Here is a 15,152-nt window from a genome sequence, read left to right as displayed (position 1 = left end):
TCTGTATGACTAGAGGGGGGAAAGAGAGTGTAACAATGACTGTACTGTGTTACACCATGGGCACTCCTGGTCCATTATTCCTTCTCTGATCAGGGCCAAAGGAATCATTCTGTAGAGCAAAACTTCTACAATATCTAAACTCCTGTATTTATTCTACCATTAACAGCATGGGCTTCAAAGCTATGTGATTCAGTTAGTTCATTTGTAAAACTTCCCTTCCATCAATGGCTCCCTTGAGGAACACTGTCAAGCCTTTCATTGCTTTGCAGTTTCCCCCAGAACATGTGAAAAATCCTACAGCACCTCATATCAACAGAGTATAATGTATGCAAACTTCATCAACCCACAATTTAAGAAATCTGTCCCACTTCTCTTTTCATGTTAAGCATCATCTGCCTGATGTAATTTCTTCTTTCCCACCAAAAGGACCAAAACAAACCTTTGCCACATTTCACGAGTTGGTAGAATTCAAAGCGTATCAGACATCTCGAGGGTGCTGACTGATGTCATCTACTTTCTTCATACTGTGCCAGAAGGGAAAAAAACAAACCAAGAAACAGGTCAAGCAGAGAGATTAATTATATCTCTAAGGATCCTTTTTTGTTTCTAGTGCCCATTACTGTCTATTACCCTTAAGCTCAGAAAAGTGGGATGTAATTTGACATCTGGGCAAGAACCAGTGCAGATGGTAAAAGGGATGCATGCATAACTAAGACATAGAAAATCATGGAAACCTCAAAGTCGTGCCCTCTGGCATTTACACCCTAACTCTATTTAGAGGAATCATACTTGAGTCACTTTGCTGCGTTTGTCCATCTGCCCCTAGGAGTTCAAGCGGTGAAACTCTCCTGTAATAGGTACATGCGCAGATGAAGGGAAAGGGCAATGCTTGCTGCAAGGCTGTCCTCCTGCTTCTCCCTGCCCACTTCCTCTCTGTGTGACCAGGTCTTCAGGAAGTCTTTGTGGTGACCAGAGCCAGGAGGGTTCCTGCCACCACATGCTGTGACCACAAAATCCAGCTCTCCCTCCACCCTGTGCCTCATGCTACAACGGGCTGCTGGACACTTGGAGATGGTTGCTTCGGGAGCTGGTTGAAGTTACACGGGAGGGAAGAGGGAAACAGAGATAGCTGGTTCATCATGCCATCAGCTGCAGCCCTGCTCCTTGCATAGACTATCCCCTTCCTTTCTATGGAAACTCAACTTGCAGGGCAGCACTGGCATTTGCTGCAGCCACACACGCCTGTTTTTAAGGATGCCTTGGCTGGTGTTGCTTGCACGGAGAAGCAGCTGCTCTGAGAATGGCTCATTATTGCTGAAAACGCAAAGGCAAATATTTGTGTGTTATAAATGCAAGATAAAAATTAAGTGATGTTTAACCAGGTTGCACTCTGGACTTGAGTAGGCCTTGGTCTGTGCGACACAATAGCCTACCTGCGAGAACTTGCCCTTTTTTATGACTTACGCTTCTTTGAAAACTGTCCAAAGTTCATACAGTAGAAGAAAAACTCCACAAACAGCAATGGCTGGAAGTCACAAGGTGGGCTGCAGGTGGGAATCTGGCTGTGCTGGCACTCAGGGCAGCCTGCTGTTTTGTCTGCCCTGTGGGAGCTGGACTTGGTGCAGGCACTGGGGAAAGCAGGTTTCCTGATTTGTCCCTGTCTGTGTGTCACCGCAGTGTGCTATCATAGTTGTGATGGGGTGCCTTCTGGAGGGCTTAGCACTGCGCAGGAGGAGCTGTGCTGACATCACCCTGGCACTCCAGGACATCCTGGTTTGTGTCTCATACCTCTGTAGCCACCTAAGCTGCTTTGTGTAGGGCTTACCTCTTTTGTTTGCCATCTCAGGGTGTGAGTTCTCTGGGCATGGCTTTCTTTGATGTTTGTGCAGTGCCCAGGATGTCATGACTGCAAATGAAGCCAAAGAGTCATTAATCACCTTGGGATAGCACCCCATCTGTTTCCCACCAAAGTCCCAGGGAGGTCTGCCCGCGCAGGCCCGGGAAGGGAGTGGATATGTTGCCCTGGCCAGATGCCACGGTGTAGGCTGCAGCATCCAACCCTCACCCTTGTTCTCTGAATCTTCTTCTGCCCAGGACCCCAGCATCATCCCCACAGCAGAGGTGTGTTCCCCACACCACTTAGCCAGATGTGTTTGTGCTGCCTCCTTGCAGCATTCCCAAAGGAGTGTCTGGGGCAGGGGCTCTGGCAAGGGATAGCAGCACAGTGGGCAGGCAGAGAGCTGAGACCTAGGGTTGCCTCAGCCTCTGCAGAACCCTCTGGCTGCCTCCCCTCTTGATAAAAGAGACCAGGAAAGGCTGTGTTTTGGTAAAAGAGCCAAGCTGGCCGGTTTAATCCACCCTGCAAGAACCAATTAGCCAAGGAGGGGGAAAAAAATGAGGTCATTCACCCTCACCACTTTGTGGGTACTCCAAAAGAAAAAAAAAGTATATAGGGTCTGTTCAAGAATGACAAAGAACAACATTTGTGACTGCAGATGGGTGCAGAATATATTTAGTCAGTGGTCAAAGTGGAGGGAAAAGAAAAGAATCTTGCATGGAAATAAAAATACTGTGAAGTTTTGTTAGGCAACCCATTAATCTGGAATGCAGAAATACAGATAGGGAAAAATGTGCAACTAGGTTCATATGAAGTCCTAAAATTGCTTATGTAGCACACAAGGAAATCTATTTCGAGTGCATTATTTTGCCACAGCGAAGAGTTTTGCCTTATGAGCAACATATTCTCCTGTAACTTTGCATTGTTTGGTAGCAAGGATGAGATGGTTCCTTTAATCTGATCTCACAGGAAGAAAAACTCTCGTCTGCAGTACCACATGTTGTAAAACAGCCTGCTTATGGAAAGCAGCCAGAGCCTCTACAAATCAGGGCAGAATATTTCCATAGACATTACTGGCCGCAGTCACTGGCAGAGCTGGTTCCTCGTGATGACACCTAAAGAGTGAATTGATCATTCCCAGCCCAGTCCTGAGCCTTTTAATGAAGGCAGCAATTTCTTCACAATGGAGGAGGTGCAGACACAGTCATGCAGTCCTCCCTCTAACTCACACCGAAGCACAATGGTCTGTGGGTGTTACATGCATCCCCCCAGGCAGCCATCACTCCAAGCCAGGGCTGCAGCCCCACCACTGCCCTTCACGTTTCTACCTGCAGAGTATTCTGCAGGTGTTCCATGGGCAATGCTAAATTCCAGGAGAGGGAAGCCAAAGCAGAGCATCAGGTGGTGAAAGTAAGCTTCCTCTCTTCTACAAGCTTTCTCATTCTGCCCAGCTGCTCGGCTAGGATTGTGGGATCTCATCTCACATTGTAAGAGATTAATATATTGCATTCTACTCTGAGGGTGTGCTGGAAGGAAAGGGCACATAAATATACAGTTTCAAGCATAGAAAGGCCCCATTGGACTTCTCATCTGGCATCCATCCCAAGAAACCTGTCATGGTCATTTCTTCATTAAGACTCAACTTCAGCTGATGAAGCATAGGAAAATGATCTGCTGAACTAAAATGCAAGAGGAGCAAGCTCCCCCTAAATCATTGTGGCTTTATTTTTTTTTTTATTTTTTTTTTTTTTATTTTTTTTTTTTTTTAGTTAAGCATGAATGGGTGTAGGGTTACTCATGATGAGTCATTGAGATTGTACCTGCAATGGTAAGGCTACTAAACTCCTTTGGAGCACTGCTCTCACACCTGTTTAATCTAGAGGAGATTTGCCTCTGCAGGCCTTACCACAAGGACACCTAGGTATTAGCAGTCTTTATTTCTGCTTGTTATGGACTGTTGGTCTTGCTGTCAAGCCTGTTTGTTAAATATTTAGGTTTGGTTAGCTTTTGGGTTCTTTATTCTCTGATTCACCTTCAGAGTATTCTACCTAGTAGCTGCTAGTCCTTGAATTGCCGTGGCTGTGGGTTAAAGCATGAAGTTTTGCAGCAGTGTGTAGGCAATGTGCAGGCTCTGCTGACTGCCCAGGCAGTGAAAATGTTAAGTGTGCCCCTCTGGCTGCGGTGTGGAGATGACTTTGTCTCTGAATGACAAATGTTGTGCACGTGATAGCAAATCTTCAGCCCGTAGAAGCAGGCTGGCTGATTCACAGCTTCAGTCAGTCACTGTTTCAGCCCTGCCATCTCTCACCTCTGTCGTCTCCCATCTGATATATCTGATATACCTGAGGTTCCTCTCTGCCTGCCCCCACCCCACCGTGAGAGCCGTCAGTGCAGCACTTCTCTTTTGCGTAGCTGCTGGCCAGAAATAGCTCTGGTGGGCTCGAGATTGAGGAATGCTCCTTCCCACTGGTGGAGCAGCACCAGTTTCTCAGGTGTTTGCTTTTGGCTGCACGCTGGAACAGAGGGACAAGGGGAATAGGCAGGACAGAACTTTTGACACCATTTGCCCAAGTCTTGGCCACACGTTACAGTTTTCTCTTCACCTCTTCACTATTGATTTTATCCCTCATGCTCTTTCTGGCCTCTTCAGGCATTCAGGCTCTAGCAGGGTTTTAAGGACCTATTTTTAAAAGTGAAATAATATTTAGTTAAAGCTGTTGCCATTTCCCGGCTCTATTTTACCACGTGGTAGCGGTAGTTCTATGATGTGGTTTACTGGTCACTGGAAAGTTGACATCACCAAAAGCATTTCATTCACAAGCTAAGATTTTTGTGATGAATTACAGGCCTTCAAGCAAATAACTGGAATTGCAAAGCTGTGACTTGGGTGCTGCTTTGATTTAGTTTTTATCAACAGTAAAGATTGTCCATGAAGGAACTGTTGCAAGCAATGTGATTATGATTAAGTCTTTAACACAGGACTCCTCTTTCCCCTGTACACCCACAGCTGTAAAATTTTCCAGAGTTGTTACTATTACGTGCCTCAACGGAGTGCCTGGCAGCACCAGCCACAGAGCAGCGCCCATCAAGAACCAGATTCTGTTTTTACTCTTAAATGATTTTTAGGCAAGCCTCTGAAACTGGCAATGAGCTGAAGAAATCTGGGGTCTGGTTAGCCATACTGCTGACCCAAATCAGGTAGGAGGCTGCAAGGCTGTGGGCACAGTTGGTACCTGTGAGGGGAGAGACAGCTGCTCATATTTGAAGAAGCAGCAGCAGGCAACTGCAGAGGCCATTTTAGCTGTGCTTGCAGGGGCTACTTCAGTTCAGGAAACATTGCTCAAACCTCACTCCTGGTGAAGAAGAGTAATAAAACCCTAAATCCACAGATTTTTTTCAGTTTTATAGCAGGCAAGTCTAAAGACCTCAAAAGCAAGTGGCTTGAATAAACCTGGGCTCCGAAGTATAAAGAAGAAGTGGTGTGTGCAAGGCGGGACAGACCATAGTTTTCTTTCCCATAGGTACTTTGATGCTGTAATAATAAATGAGAAAAAAATGTGCTTTGCTCAGTGAAATGATGACAGATTACTTGAATGCTCTCCAGAAACAGCTACACTGACCAAGAAGGTGTCATCTTAAAAGACAGTTAGCCCTTGACGTGTCTCTTTACATCTCAATTTTTGCAAAACTGGGATTATCGCTAATGAGCAATCCTCAGGTTCTTGTTCAAAAGTGTCATGGGAAAAAGAGAGTGGAAACCCCCGACCTTGTTCTTCCAGATTTTTTTTTTAAAGGAAAGAGGCCTAGGCAACTCTATCTTTTCTGAAATGTGAAGAGCAAGAAGAGTAAGTTTAACATCCATGACACACAGCTTCTGCTGCCTTCTGATTGCTCAAGGACACAAAGAATAAATACTTGCTTAAGCCTGCAGATAGGAGTCTGAATGCTGCTGGTTCTCCCCTTCAGAAGCACCTGTGTGTGTGTTTTTTTAAGGTGTGAGTAACACAGTGGTGCTTTGTAGTGCTGTCATCAATGTTCTCCAACCCCAAAAGCACAAGCACGCTCTTTCTTAGTGTCCTTTTCAATAAATAAGCAAGAAAAAGCCCAAACCCAAAGCTGAAAAATCTGTCTGCGGCTCAACACCAAAACACAACCTTTCTGCAAACCTAGATGTAAGCTTGCCTGTTTTTCCAAAGAAGACTGTTGTGCTAATCATGTGCTTAAAGATAAGCAGGTGTTGGTGTGCTTTATCAAACTGGATCTGCCAGGCCTGGAGGACATTTGTCTTTTTCCCCCTGGCTTCTTCCCCTGTTAGATATACTTGTTCTGAAGTAATACTGATCAAATGGGAAAGCTGCCTGTTTTTTAGGAACTGGTGGAAATCTGGGTACTTTGGAAGTGACGAATTAAACTTGCACAGGTTACCTAGAGCTCTCTGAAGCACTTATTTGCACATGGTGGTGGGATTTAATGAGCAGCTTCGTCAGTAGCAAGAGCATTAAAGGAATACCAGGCTGGGTTTTATCTCATTTAAGTGCTTCAGAGGAAGTTGGCACTTTCTCTCTCTAGATAAGAGCTTGGTGGTGTCCAAATCACTCCGACCCACAGGCCGGCATCCGAGGAGAGGAAGGATGTTCCAGGGGTTACGGAGCAAACTTGAGCTTTGGGAGACTTGGTCTGGTTTCCTGTCACCTCTGTAAAGCCAGATGGCCTCCTAGTGCAAGTTCCTCATCTGCGAATGAATTGCACTTCCCTGTCTCAGAAGGACACATTGGCAGGAATGTGCTGGTGATGGTGAAGCATCAGGTCATTGCGCTGCCAGCAGCACAAGTACTTCTCATCCTCCAAAGGAACTTAATATACGGCTTGAGATAGACACCTCTGCTTGGCAGAGGGATTAACATGGAATAGCCTGACGTTGACAGAGCTGTGTTACCAAAACTGTTTGAGCTTGGCTCCCACCATAAGAAAACTTCAGGTTGCTCTGGTTTCCCTTCCTGTCCACTTTTGTCCCAGCTTTCATGCTCAGCAGGTCCAGCCAGTCCATACCAGGCTAGAATGCCTCACCTTCACAGGAGAGTTAGCCCAGAGGTGCTGAAAACCTTCTCTTTGCACCACTGGGCATAAATCAAAAGAGGGAGTATTGCAGCTTTATGAAAGCCTTGGCTTGTGTGAAAAGGGGAAGGACACAGTCACAGAAGAGGCTGCTTATTGACACAGAGCATAGGTTTAATGCAGCTGTGAGCTATTCCATAACAACAGCCCTCATCGTGTCCTAAAGTCTGGTGGTATAAAATAATGTCCAAAAGGTGGCTGAGCAATTAGCCTGCTCCCTTCACCAGCTGGGCCTTGCTGCTCTCCTCAGGCGGAGCAGTGATTCTCAGAAATTACTCCAGACCTTTTAACTGAATACTCCTTAGGAGATTTGCATATCCTTCCGTAAAAAGGATGACTTTGCCCTTGTTTGACACTTCAGTAATTTTTTTAGTCTTTTTGTCTAAAGAGGAACTATTAAACAGGGGCAAACGAGGAAGAAGACATTCTGTAACAAAAAGCAAGTGACTGGACCTGCTTTTGGGGTCACCACGACTTCTACCTTTGCAGATGGCTGGGTAGAGAATCAATTGCTCAAGACACTCTTTGTGCTTGGTTCCACATCATCACCTCAACCCTTTGCTGGCCATTTCAGTATTTTTGCCTGAAGTGCATTACAGAAAATGAGTTCTTTCAAGTGCAGGGATCACTGAGCTGTGTCACTGCTCAGCTGCCAGGCTGGCCCAGCTTTCCTTTTCCTAGATTGCCTCTTCCCTCACCACTGTTGGCTGTTGTCTTGTGCCCCTCCTTGGAGAGGCTGTGTAAACAGGGAATGCAGTGTTTGTTCCAAAAACGCATATCTAATCACAGGAAAGGTACTGCTAATGAATACAAAGAAAGAGACAAGTAAATAATGAGACAACAGAAGACTAGACGCTTAATTTGACCTGGGATTGTTGTGATGATTATAAAAAAGGGCTGTAAGTTGTTTATAAGTAAAAATATGAGAGAAAGACCTCTGACTTGTGCTACTTTTTCTGTTCCGGACACAGCTAGTGCAGTTTTGATAAACACAAGTCATGTACCAACCCAGACTCCAAGCCAAAAGGTGGTGTTTTAAAAAAAAAATTCAATCTTTTTTGGTCATCTTTAATATACAACACCCTTCCCAGCGTTAGAAGAGGGCAAGGTGCTTAGGGAAAATTATTTCTTTTTAAAGAAGTTGCTATTGCTTAAACTAGAAAAGGAGGAAAGAGAAGATGTAAAGACTTGGAAGAATGCTAAGTAGAGGAATAGGAACCAGCACCAGCAGGCACAGGGTTGTCAAAAGCTCCCTTTAACCAGCAGCAGGAGCTTTCCTGCAGCTTTGTCCAAGTAAATGCAGTTTTCAGGGCTATATCCAAGAGTGAAGAATTCCTTGCTATGGGCTCAATTTTGAATCACCTTATTTAATTTTGAGCTCAGCACCTGGTTGTGAGGTGTTGAGTTTGCCTCGAGGACTCTGGGCTGCCAGAGCAGGGTCAGTGAAGGGCTGGGCACCATGTTTGGCTGGCCAGGATCCCAGCACAAACCATGCCCTGAAGCCTGGGCTCTGGGTGGAACTGCTGTGCGTACAGGCAGCTGAGAGCTGGGAGGGGATGCAAAGGCCCAGAGGGCCAGAGGCAACTCTGATGCCCACTTTGCAGATGGCCTGTCATGTACCCATTTCAGATGGATGGGGGATGGTTTGTGTGGGTTTGTGTTGGTTTTGTTTTGGTTTTTTTGAGACGCAAAAAGGTGTTGGCTTAATTGCATCACCTTTCTGGATGGCTGCCTCAGTTCCATGAGACCACCTCTGCAGGACACAGTGGGAGCCATAAAAAGCTGCAAAATTTAAGTCCAGTATTTTATGGGACTAGCCAAGAGCATTTTGTATACCAGTGGGAAGCTGGGAACTTCTTCTTTTTCAGGAATATAAATCATTCACTTTTCTTGTTTGCTTAATGTTCTACATTAAAACTGGCAGTTTCCCAGATCTTGATCTGAGCTAGTTTCTGTGGAAGAGACTACAGAGATATCTCTATGCCTTTTTTTTGCCTTTACAATTGTTTTAAAGTCATAGATTTTAAATAAAAGGGTACTGTAAGAAAAGGTTATGTAGCAGGCCAAAAGTTCATGACAATTTGCAAGATGGGTTATTTATTTGTCACCTGGCTCTATTAAAAGTCCATGTGTGTACAGCATCAAGTACCTACCCTCACCATGTCTACAAAGAACCTTTGATGTCACAAATGTTGGGTAAGTTTTATTGCTTGGCTTTCCACAATGCTGTACAGATGTAGAGTCTTCCTTCTCTCTGGCAGCACTAGGACTCGGTAGGTCTGAAGCTCTCCAGGTGTTTTGGTTCTCATGTCCTCTCTTTCCTTCCCTTCTCCAGCTGTCACTACAAATCACTCCGCCGTGTGAGAGTGAACAACACTATGAGTACTCTGGACGGTGCTGCAGGAAGTGTGAGCCAGGTATGTGAGCAGTGACTGAGCTGAGAGGCTCATTAGGAGCTGCTCTGCGGGTTGCTGGTGAGGCAGTCAGCTCTCATGACTGCTGATGGATTGGCACGTGCCCTGCAGGTACCTGATCTCGAGTGCTTTCCAAGGCCAGGAGTGGTCCTGCTGGCCTCAGCAAAGGCCACAGCAGCTGTTTTGTTGGGATAGCGCTTAACCACTGCAGGAGACAGAAAGCAGCTCAGTTTTTGTGCTCCTGGGCCATCCACTTCACAGATGTTTCAGTGGCACACTAAATGGGGACCAGATTGACGAACTGAAAAGGTGCAGGAAGAAGAGGTTGCCAACAGCAGTGTTGCAACCCAACCTCATATTTTTCTCTAACCTCCTTAGACAGCTGCTCTACAGCTTCCAGATGATCTGCTTGTCCTTTTCTCAATCACAGGGAAGTATTTGTCTGCTAGATGCACTGCTACTTCTGATAGCATTTGCCTGCCATGTGGCCCAAATGAGTATATGGATGTCTGGAATGAAGAAGATAAATGCTTACTACATAAAATATGTGATCAAGGTGAGCTGTTCATACTGTAGAACCTTTTAATCTGAATTAGTGAAGCATGAAGATGGGAAAGTGGATCTAGGGAAGTTGCTGTGTTCAGGTGCCCAACACTGAAGCTGAGCTTGGAGAAAAGCCTGGCAGAGAGGGACATCCCTAGGCAGCAAAGATCCTGTGCTATGCAGAGCACCATGACTGCAGTCTCTGTACTGCTGATAGTGATTATCTTCACTGGGGCCATTCACCCCTGTGGGCTGATTTTAGAAGTTGTCCTTTTGCCCAGCACACTCTGCATTCACTTCCCCTAATGTGTTTGTCTCACCCTTGCAAATGCTGTGTTTATTTTCTGCAAAAGCCACAAGGAAATGTATTGTTTATGAGTGCAGTGGGTGAGGAGCCCTGTGCTGATCAAGGGTCTCCCCTGCTTCCTGAAAGACACTATTTCCTCTAACATGAATGGGTTTGCATCTGCCATTCAAGCAAAGCACGTAGGTAGAACAGGAGGTTCAGAAACTTGAGGCTTGTTATCAGAGAGATTTTTACCCCCATCTTCTTTCTCTTTTAGGGAAGGCCTTGAGAGAAGTGAACCCGGGGAACAGCACATTCCAGCGGCAGTGTGCTTGTACGATGGGCTACCACTGGAGCGAGGACTGCGACTGCTGTCAGCGAAATACCATGTGTGCTCCTGGGCTCGGAGTCAAGCCTCCTGGTGAGATACAGAAAGGGGATGTACAAAGTGAAATGTGCAACTCAGGCCTACTGGATAAGGCTAGCATCGTGTGGGTTGTGACATTTGAGAGGGTCTTTCAGTCTCTCAGACAACTGTCAACAGAGGATGCATATCTGAGTTGTCATTACACTGCATATAATCCTCCTGGACTATTCACGTTTTGGAGGCTTCTGCCTCCATAGTTTAAATACTATCTTGGATCAAGTGACTTCTGCAGGATATCACATGAACATGGCAGTAGTTGCAAGGTGTCCAGTACATTTCTAGTGTTTGCTGAGGTGTGTGACTGTGAGTCACTAGGTCATGCATTGCTCCAGTTTTCAGAGAAGCACTCTTTGTGAGGTTGTTCCTGAGGTCAGATTTGCAATCTGGTTTCGTGCAATGACTGCCATTTTTTAATGTTACAAACAAGTTAAAAGTGATTAACTCTTTTCAGTTAGCTCATGTGTTCTGTTTTAGCAAGTATTCTGTTTTGTATGGGTAGTAGTGCAAAGGTTTATTACAGACATTTAATTTACTCTTAAGTCTAATTAAAACAAGATGCAGGTGTTTTGTGGGTGGAAAACAGATAGTTAAGTTCAGAGGTGTAGTGAATGCTGGGAACAGCTGCACCAGGCATGAACCCCAAAAAGCAGAAAGTAATAGAGTAATGGAGAAAGAAATGCTTTATGTGTCTGGAGGACAGTTGCTGTTTTTTACCCAGCCTAACAAATCCTGATACAGCATTTTGTTTGCTGTGGCTTCGTAGAAGTGACAATACCAGTCAACATCACTGTCTGTGACACAGCTTCATCATGAGGGAATAAGTAGAAGGGGAAGGATGTAACAGCTGTGTGTTATTTTATAATAAATAACACAAATGGCTTCTTATCAATTCTCATTTTGATTGTGTAGAGAAGTGCTCAGGTGAGACTTTCCAGAACATGCATGGAACTGCAACATTGCTTCCCTAATATAACCTAAGACCCCACTTTTTATGAAAGCTTTTAGGGGGACTGGGGGAGGAGAGGGGAACAGGAGGACGGGGAGCACAGTCACCTTCCTGTCGCTTGGAAGGAACCTGCAGAAACTCATCTATGACATTTTTCCTTCCAACACACAGTGCAACAAGACAGAGACACAATGTGCATACCATGTCCCAGAGGCTACTTCTCAAAGGTCTTTTCATCCACCGACGAGTGTAAATCCTGGACCAAGTAAGTCCCTGGGTGTTGTAAATGGACCACACCAGGCAGAAGGCAGGGAGAAGCTTAGGCAAAAGCTTTGGGGTGTGGCCAAAAGCATCAGTGAGGTGTTCCAGGCTGCCTGTAGAGCACAGAGAGCAGAGCATCAGTGTTGGCTGTGCAGTGATGAAGGCATTATGAGGCTGAAGCTTGAATTCTTCTTATAGGAGAACAAGAGAGAGCAGTGACGACAGAACTGCTGAGCCGAAAATAAAATATCTGAGGTTCTTAGGGGTGCAGAAACGTAGTATTTTACAACAGAAATTACTGCTCTGTGTAAGTATAGGAGGCACAACAAGCTTCTTCGAGAGAACCTAGCCTCTTTGTCTTTCTTTTTTAGCTGTACAGCTCTAGGATTGGAAGAAAGCGTGCCTGGGACTGACAAGTCTGATGCAGTTTGTAAAGAACGGAAGATCCCTGAGCCATCAGAAGATGGTTTGTGTCTGTGTATGGATTGTTAGTTGGAAAGTAGCAGGGAGGAGGAGGGATGTGATTACTAGAGGTTTGGGCTGGCTTAAATCCATTCTCATTGGGTGACTCTAGGGAGAGCAGCTGTAGACCAAGACAGTGCTATTGGAAAATCCCACCTTTAAAAATTGTCTCAGGCCTGGTGACTCCAAGGCTTATGTCCACTATTAAGCTGGGTTTGACACCTCCCACTAAAACTGCATGGCAGCATTGCTGTTACAGCCATGTTACACCCATGACTCCATCACATTTACAGCTTGTTAATTTTTATGTGCTTTCCACACATACATTACATGTATAAAGGCTCCTCTCCTTGCTTACTTTATAGCAACGATACAGTCTCAGCCTCATCCCTCCCAGATATCCCTTCTTGCACACTGTCCATTTCATTCTTCAATGTGGATATGCTACTGAGGAGTTTGCTTGCCTGGCTTGCAGTGATCCATCACAACCTGAGATAAGGGACATATTTTTCCATCTGTATCTGTAGTCTCCGTGAAATGTATGTCCTCTGTCCCTGACTGAAATCAAGCTCAGTCCCGTGGTCTGCTGGCAGCTTGCAAGGGAACATTAATTAAAGCCTGACCGGACAACATTGCTCTGTAATGCCAAGATTCTGGTTTTTTGGAGATGTCTTGGTACCAGGTACCAAATGTGACTGCTTGTCACAGAACTGCATGAGTGATAGAGTTCTTCTTCTTATTATAGAAACTAAAGATCAAATAGGAAGTAAAAACAACCCTTTCCTGTAGAAAAGCAGGTAAAATGAGCAAGGATTGTCATACTGCTGAGTACAGGCTGTGTGTTGATGACACTGTCTTTTTTACACCCTGCAGGAACAAACAGGATCTTATATGTGTTGATTGTCATCTTGTTTTTTGTGACACTAATTGGCATTGTCATCTTCATCGTATACTACAAGAAGAAGGGGAAAAAGCTGACAGGTACATCATAGCTAATGGTATTCATGAGTGTGACAAATCTGGCTCTCTGTGCACTGTGATTTCATGGGTAGCCAACAGATTAAGAACCTCAGGACTTACACTGGAAGTTCTATGCTATCCCTGTGACTGTCCATATGGATATGCTTTATCTAGCACAAAGTCTGAAAATTCCTTTTCTCTAGGCAGGCAGTAATTTACAGTGTGCTACTCTTGACCCATGGAGTGACCAACCTCAGGGCAGACATGACTGTGGTTGGAAGGAGAGCTGGTGCTGGGGGCTTTCATAGCCACCTGGCTGCTCTGCAGCACCAGGCACAGCTGACCCCTTGGCCAAAGGGACAGATAGAAGTCCTGTCTTCTTCACCTTTCTTTCACTCCCACCCAAAAAACTGCATATGGACAGGTTAAAGTATGCATTTCAAGACAAAGACCTGATGTGTGTTAAAAAATGTGATGGAGATAATGTTTTTAGCTGAAAGCTGAAGTTCTGATGAGGTATTAAAGAAATACTAGAAGGAAATAGAATGAATAGTTGAAGTAGAAAAATAGAAAAATTCTAGCCAAAGGCATACTGGATAACAGTGGGGTACTGAGTTTAATAGAATGGAAATACCTTCACATTCCTCCACTTGAAGCATGGGGTCTCTTTAGTGAAGGACATATTTCTATTGTTCTGTTGATTTTTAATTTTTTACCCCTAAACATGGATAGCTTTTTCCATCATTCCTTTTCCAAGCCCAAGCAATTTATGAAAAGTTTTGGGAGCAGTGGAAAGGAAGACAGAACTCACTTCTTATAAAGTATATTTCAGCCTGTGTTTTAGAAATAGGCTGCCTCTGCCACACTAAACATGGGTTGTGCTAAATCTGGAATTTCTGGGATGGGCTGGAGGAAATGGTGACTCTGCTCACAAACCAAATACTTGTGATGCAGAGCAGGTTAGGGGGGAATGCAGTTTCCTTGACTTTTCGGTTGCCCTGCTGCTCTGCAGTGACAGTCCCTCCTTGCCTTCACATGGGGAATACTGCTCACTCGAGCCTGGGAGAATTGCAGGCTAGGGAAGAAGCCTTTCCTGCTTGGTATGGGTACTGGTGGTAAATCAACATCAGAGCGATAGAGTCATTGCTGGGAACTGGCAGTGGCTGCACAGCTGATCTATCTTCAGCCATGCAAAACCATCATAAACTTCAAATGTACATGGTACTTGAGCCCTGCAAAGTCTCCTGAATTTATAAACACAAACCAAGAATTGCTCACTGTGTCAGTTGTTGCCCTAAAGCATGTTGGACTTAAAACTTTTCCTCGGGAGATTCTCCAAAGAAATTGGAATTAATTTCCCCATTAAGCATACCCTGATTAAGTAGACTATGCTACATTTGAGCCTGCCATCCTGTGGTTTCAGTGGCTTACCCTCTTCTCTCCAGGCTTCTCACTCCTGTCTGGGAAGGGCCTTTGGGCCATCCATGTGACTTCTCTTGAAATAGACCATTTCTGCTGTGAGCGGGTCTTGTTGGGCCAGTCATAGCTTGGTGTGACATATGACCAGGAAAGAAACCCCATTTGATGTGGAACACAGTTTAACCGTGGTCTATTTTAGGAGCTTGGAAACATTTGTTCCACAGAAATATATCCCTGTTCCAGTTACAATGAATCCTCAGCTAGGCTGATGCTGGGACACTTGAACAGGCAGTAAAAACAGGCTTGCTGGTTTTATTTAATATGATATTGCGGGTTGTGAATGACTGTGGGTGTTTGGGTCTGTGGTAAACTTAAGTGCCTGCTATATGTTACAGCTGCTCTTTTGTTTTCCCAACAGCAGATCTACAGAACTGGGCTAATGAAGTGTGCAGCCAAATAAAAGGAACAAAGGTAAAGTCAAA

The 15,152-nt window shown here is 45.0% G+C and overlaps 1 protein-coding gene across 2 annotated transcripts in view; it reads left to right on the top strand.

Annotated features, from left to right (window-relative positions):
* Window positions 1-15,152, top strand: part of TNFRSF11A (TNF receptor superfamily member 11a) — a 28,896-nt gene that overhangs the window by 4,005 nt on the left and 9,739 nt on the right. The window contains exons 3-9 of one of the 2 annotated variants that reach the window (XM_033080778.2): window positions 9,288-9,369; window positions 9,797-9,922; window positions 10,473-10,616; window positions 11,740-11,833; window positions 12,201-12,295; window positions 13,165-13,272; window positions 15,089-15,141. In XM_033080778.2, coding sequence (XP_032936669.1) covers window positions 9,288-9,369; window positions 9,797-9,922; window positions 10,473-10,616; window positions 11,740-11,833; window positions 12,201-12,295; window positions 13,165-13,272; window positions 15,089-15,141 — 702 coding nt within the window. The remainder of the gene's footprint in view (window positions 1-9,287; window positions 9,370-9,796; window positions 9,923-10,472; window positions 10,617-11,739; window positions 11,834-12,200; window positions 12,296-13,164; window positions 13,273-15,088; window positions 15,142-15,152) is intronic. The other variant, XM_033080770.2, reaches the window with a different exon arrangement.

This window comes from Catharus ustulatus, chromosome 1 (genome assembly GCF_009819885.2).
Source record: "Catharus ustulatus isolate bCatUst1 chromosome 1, bCatUst1.pri.v2, whole genome shotgun sequence".
Lineage (NCBI taxonomy): Eukaryota > Metazoa > Chordata > Aves > Passeriformes > Turdidae > Catharus > Catharus ustulatus.
The sequence above is the reverse complement of the archived record's forward strand: the minus strand, read 5'-3'. Positions and strand labels throughout refer to the sequence as shown.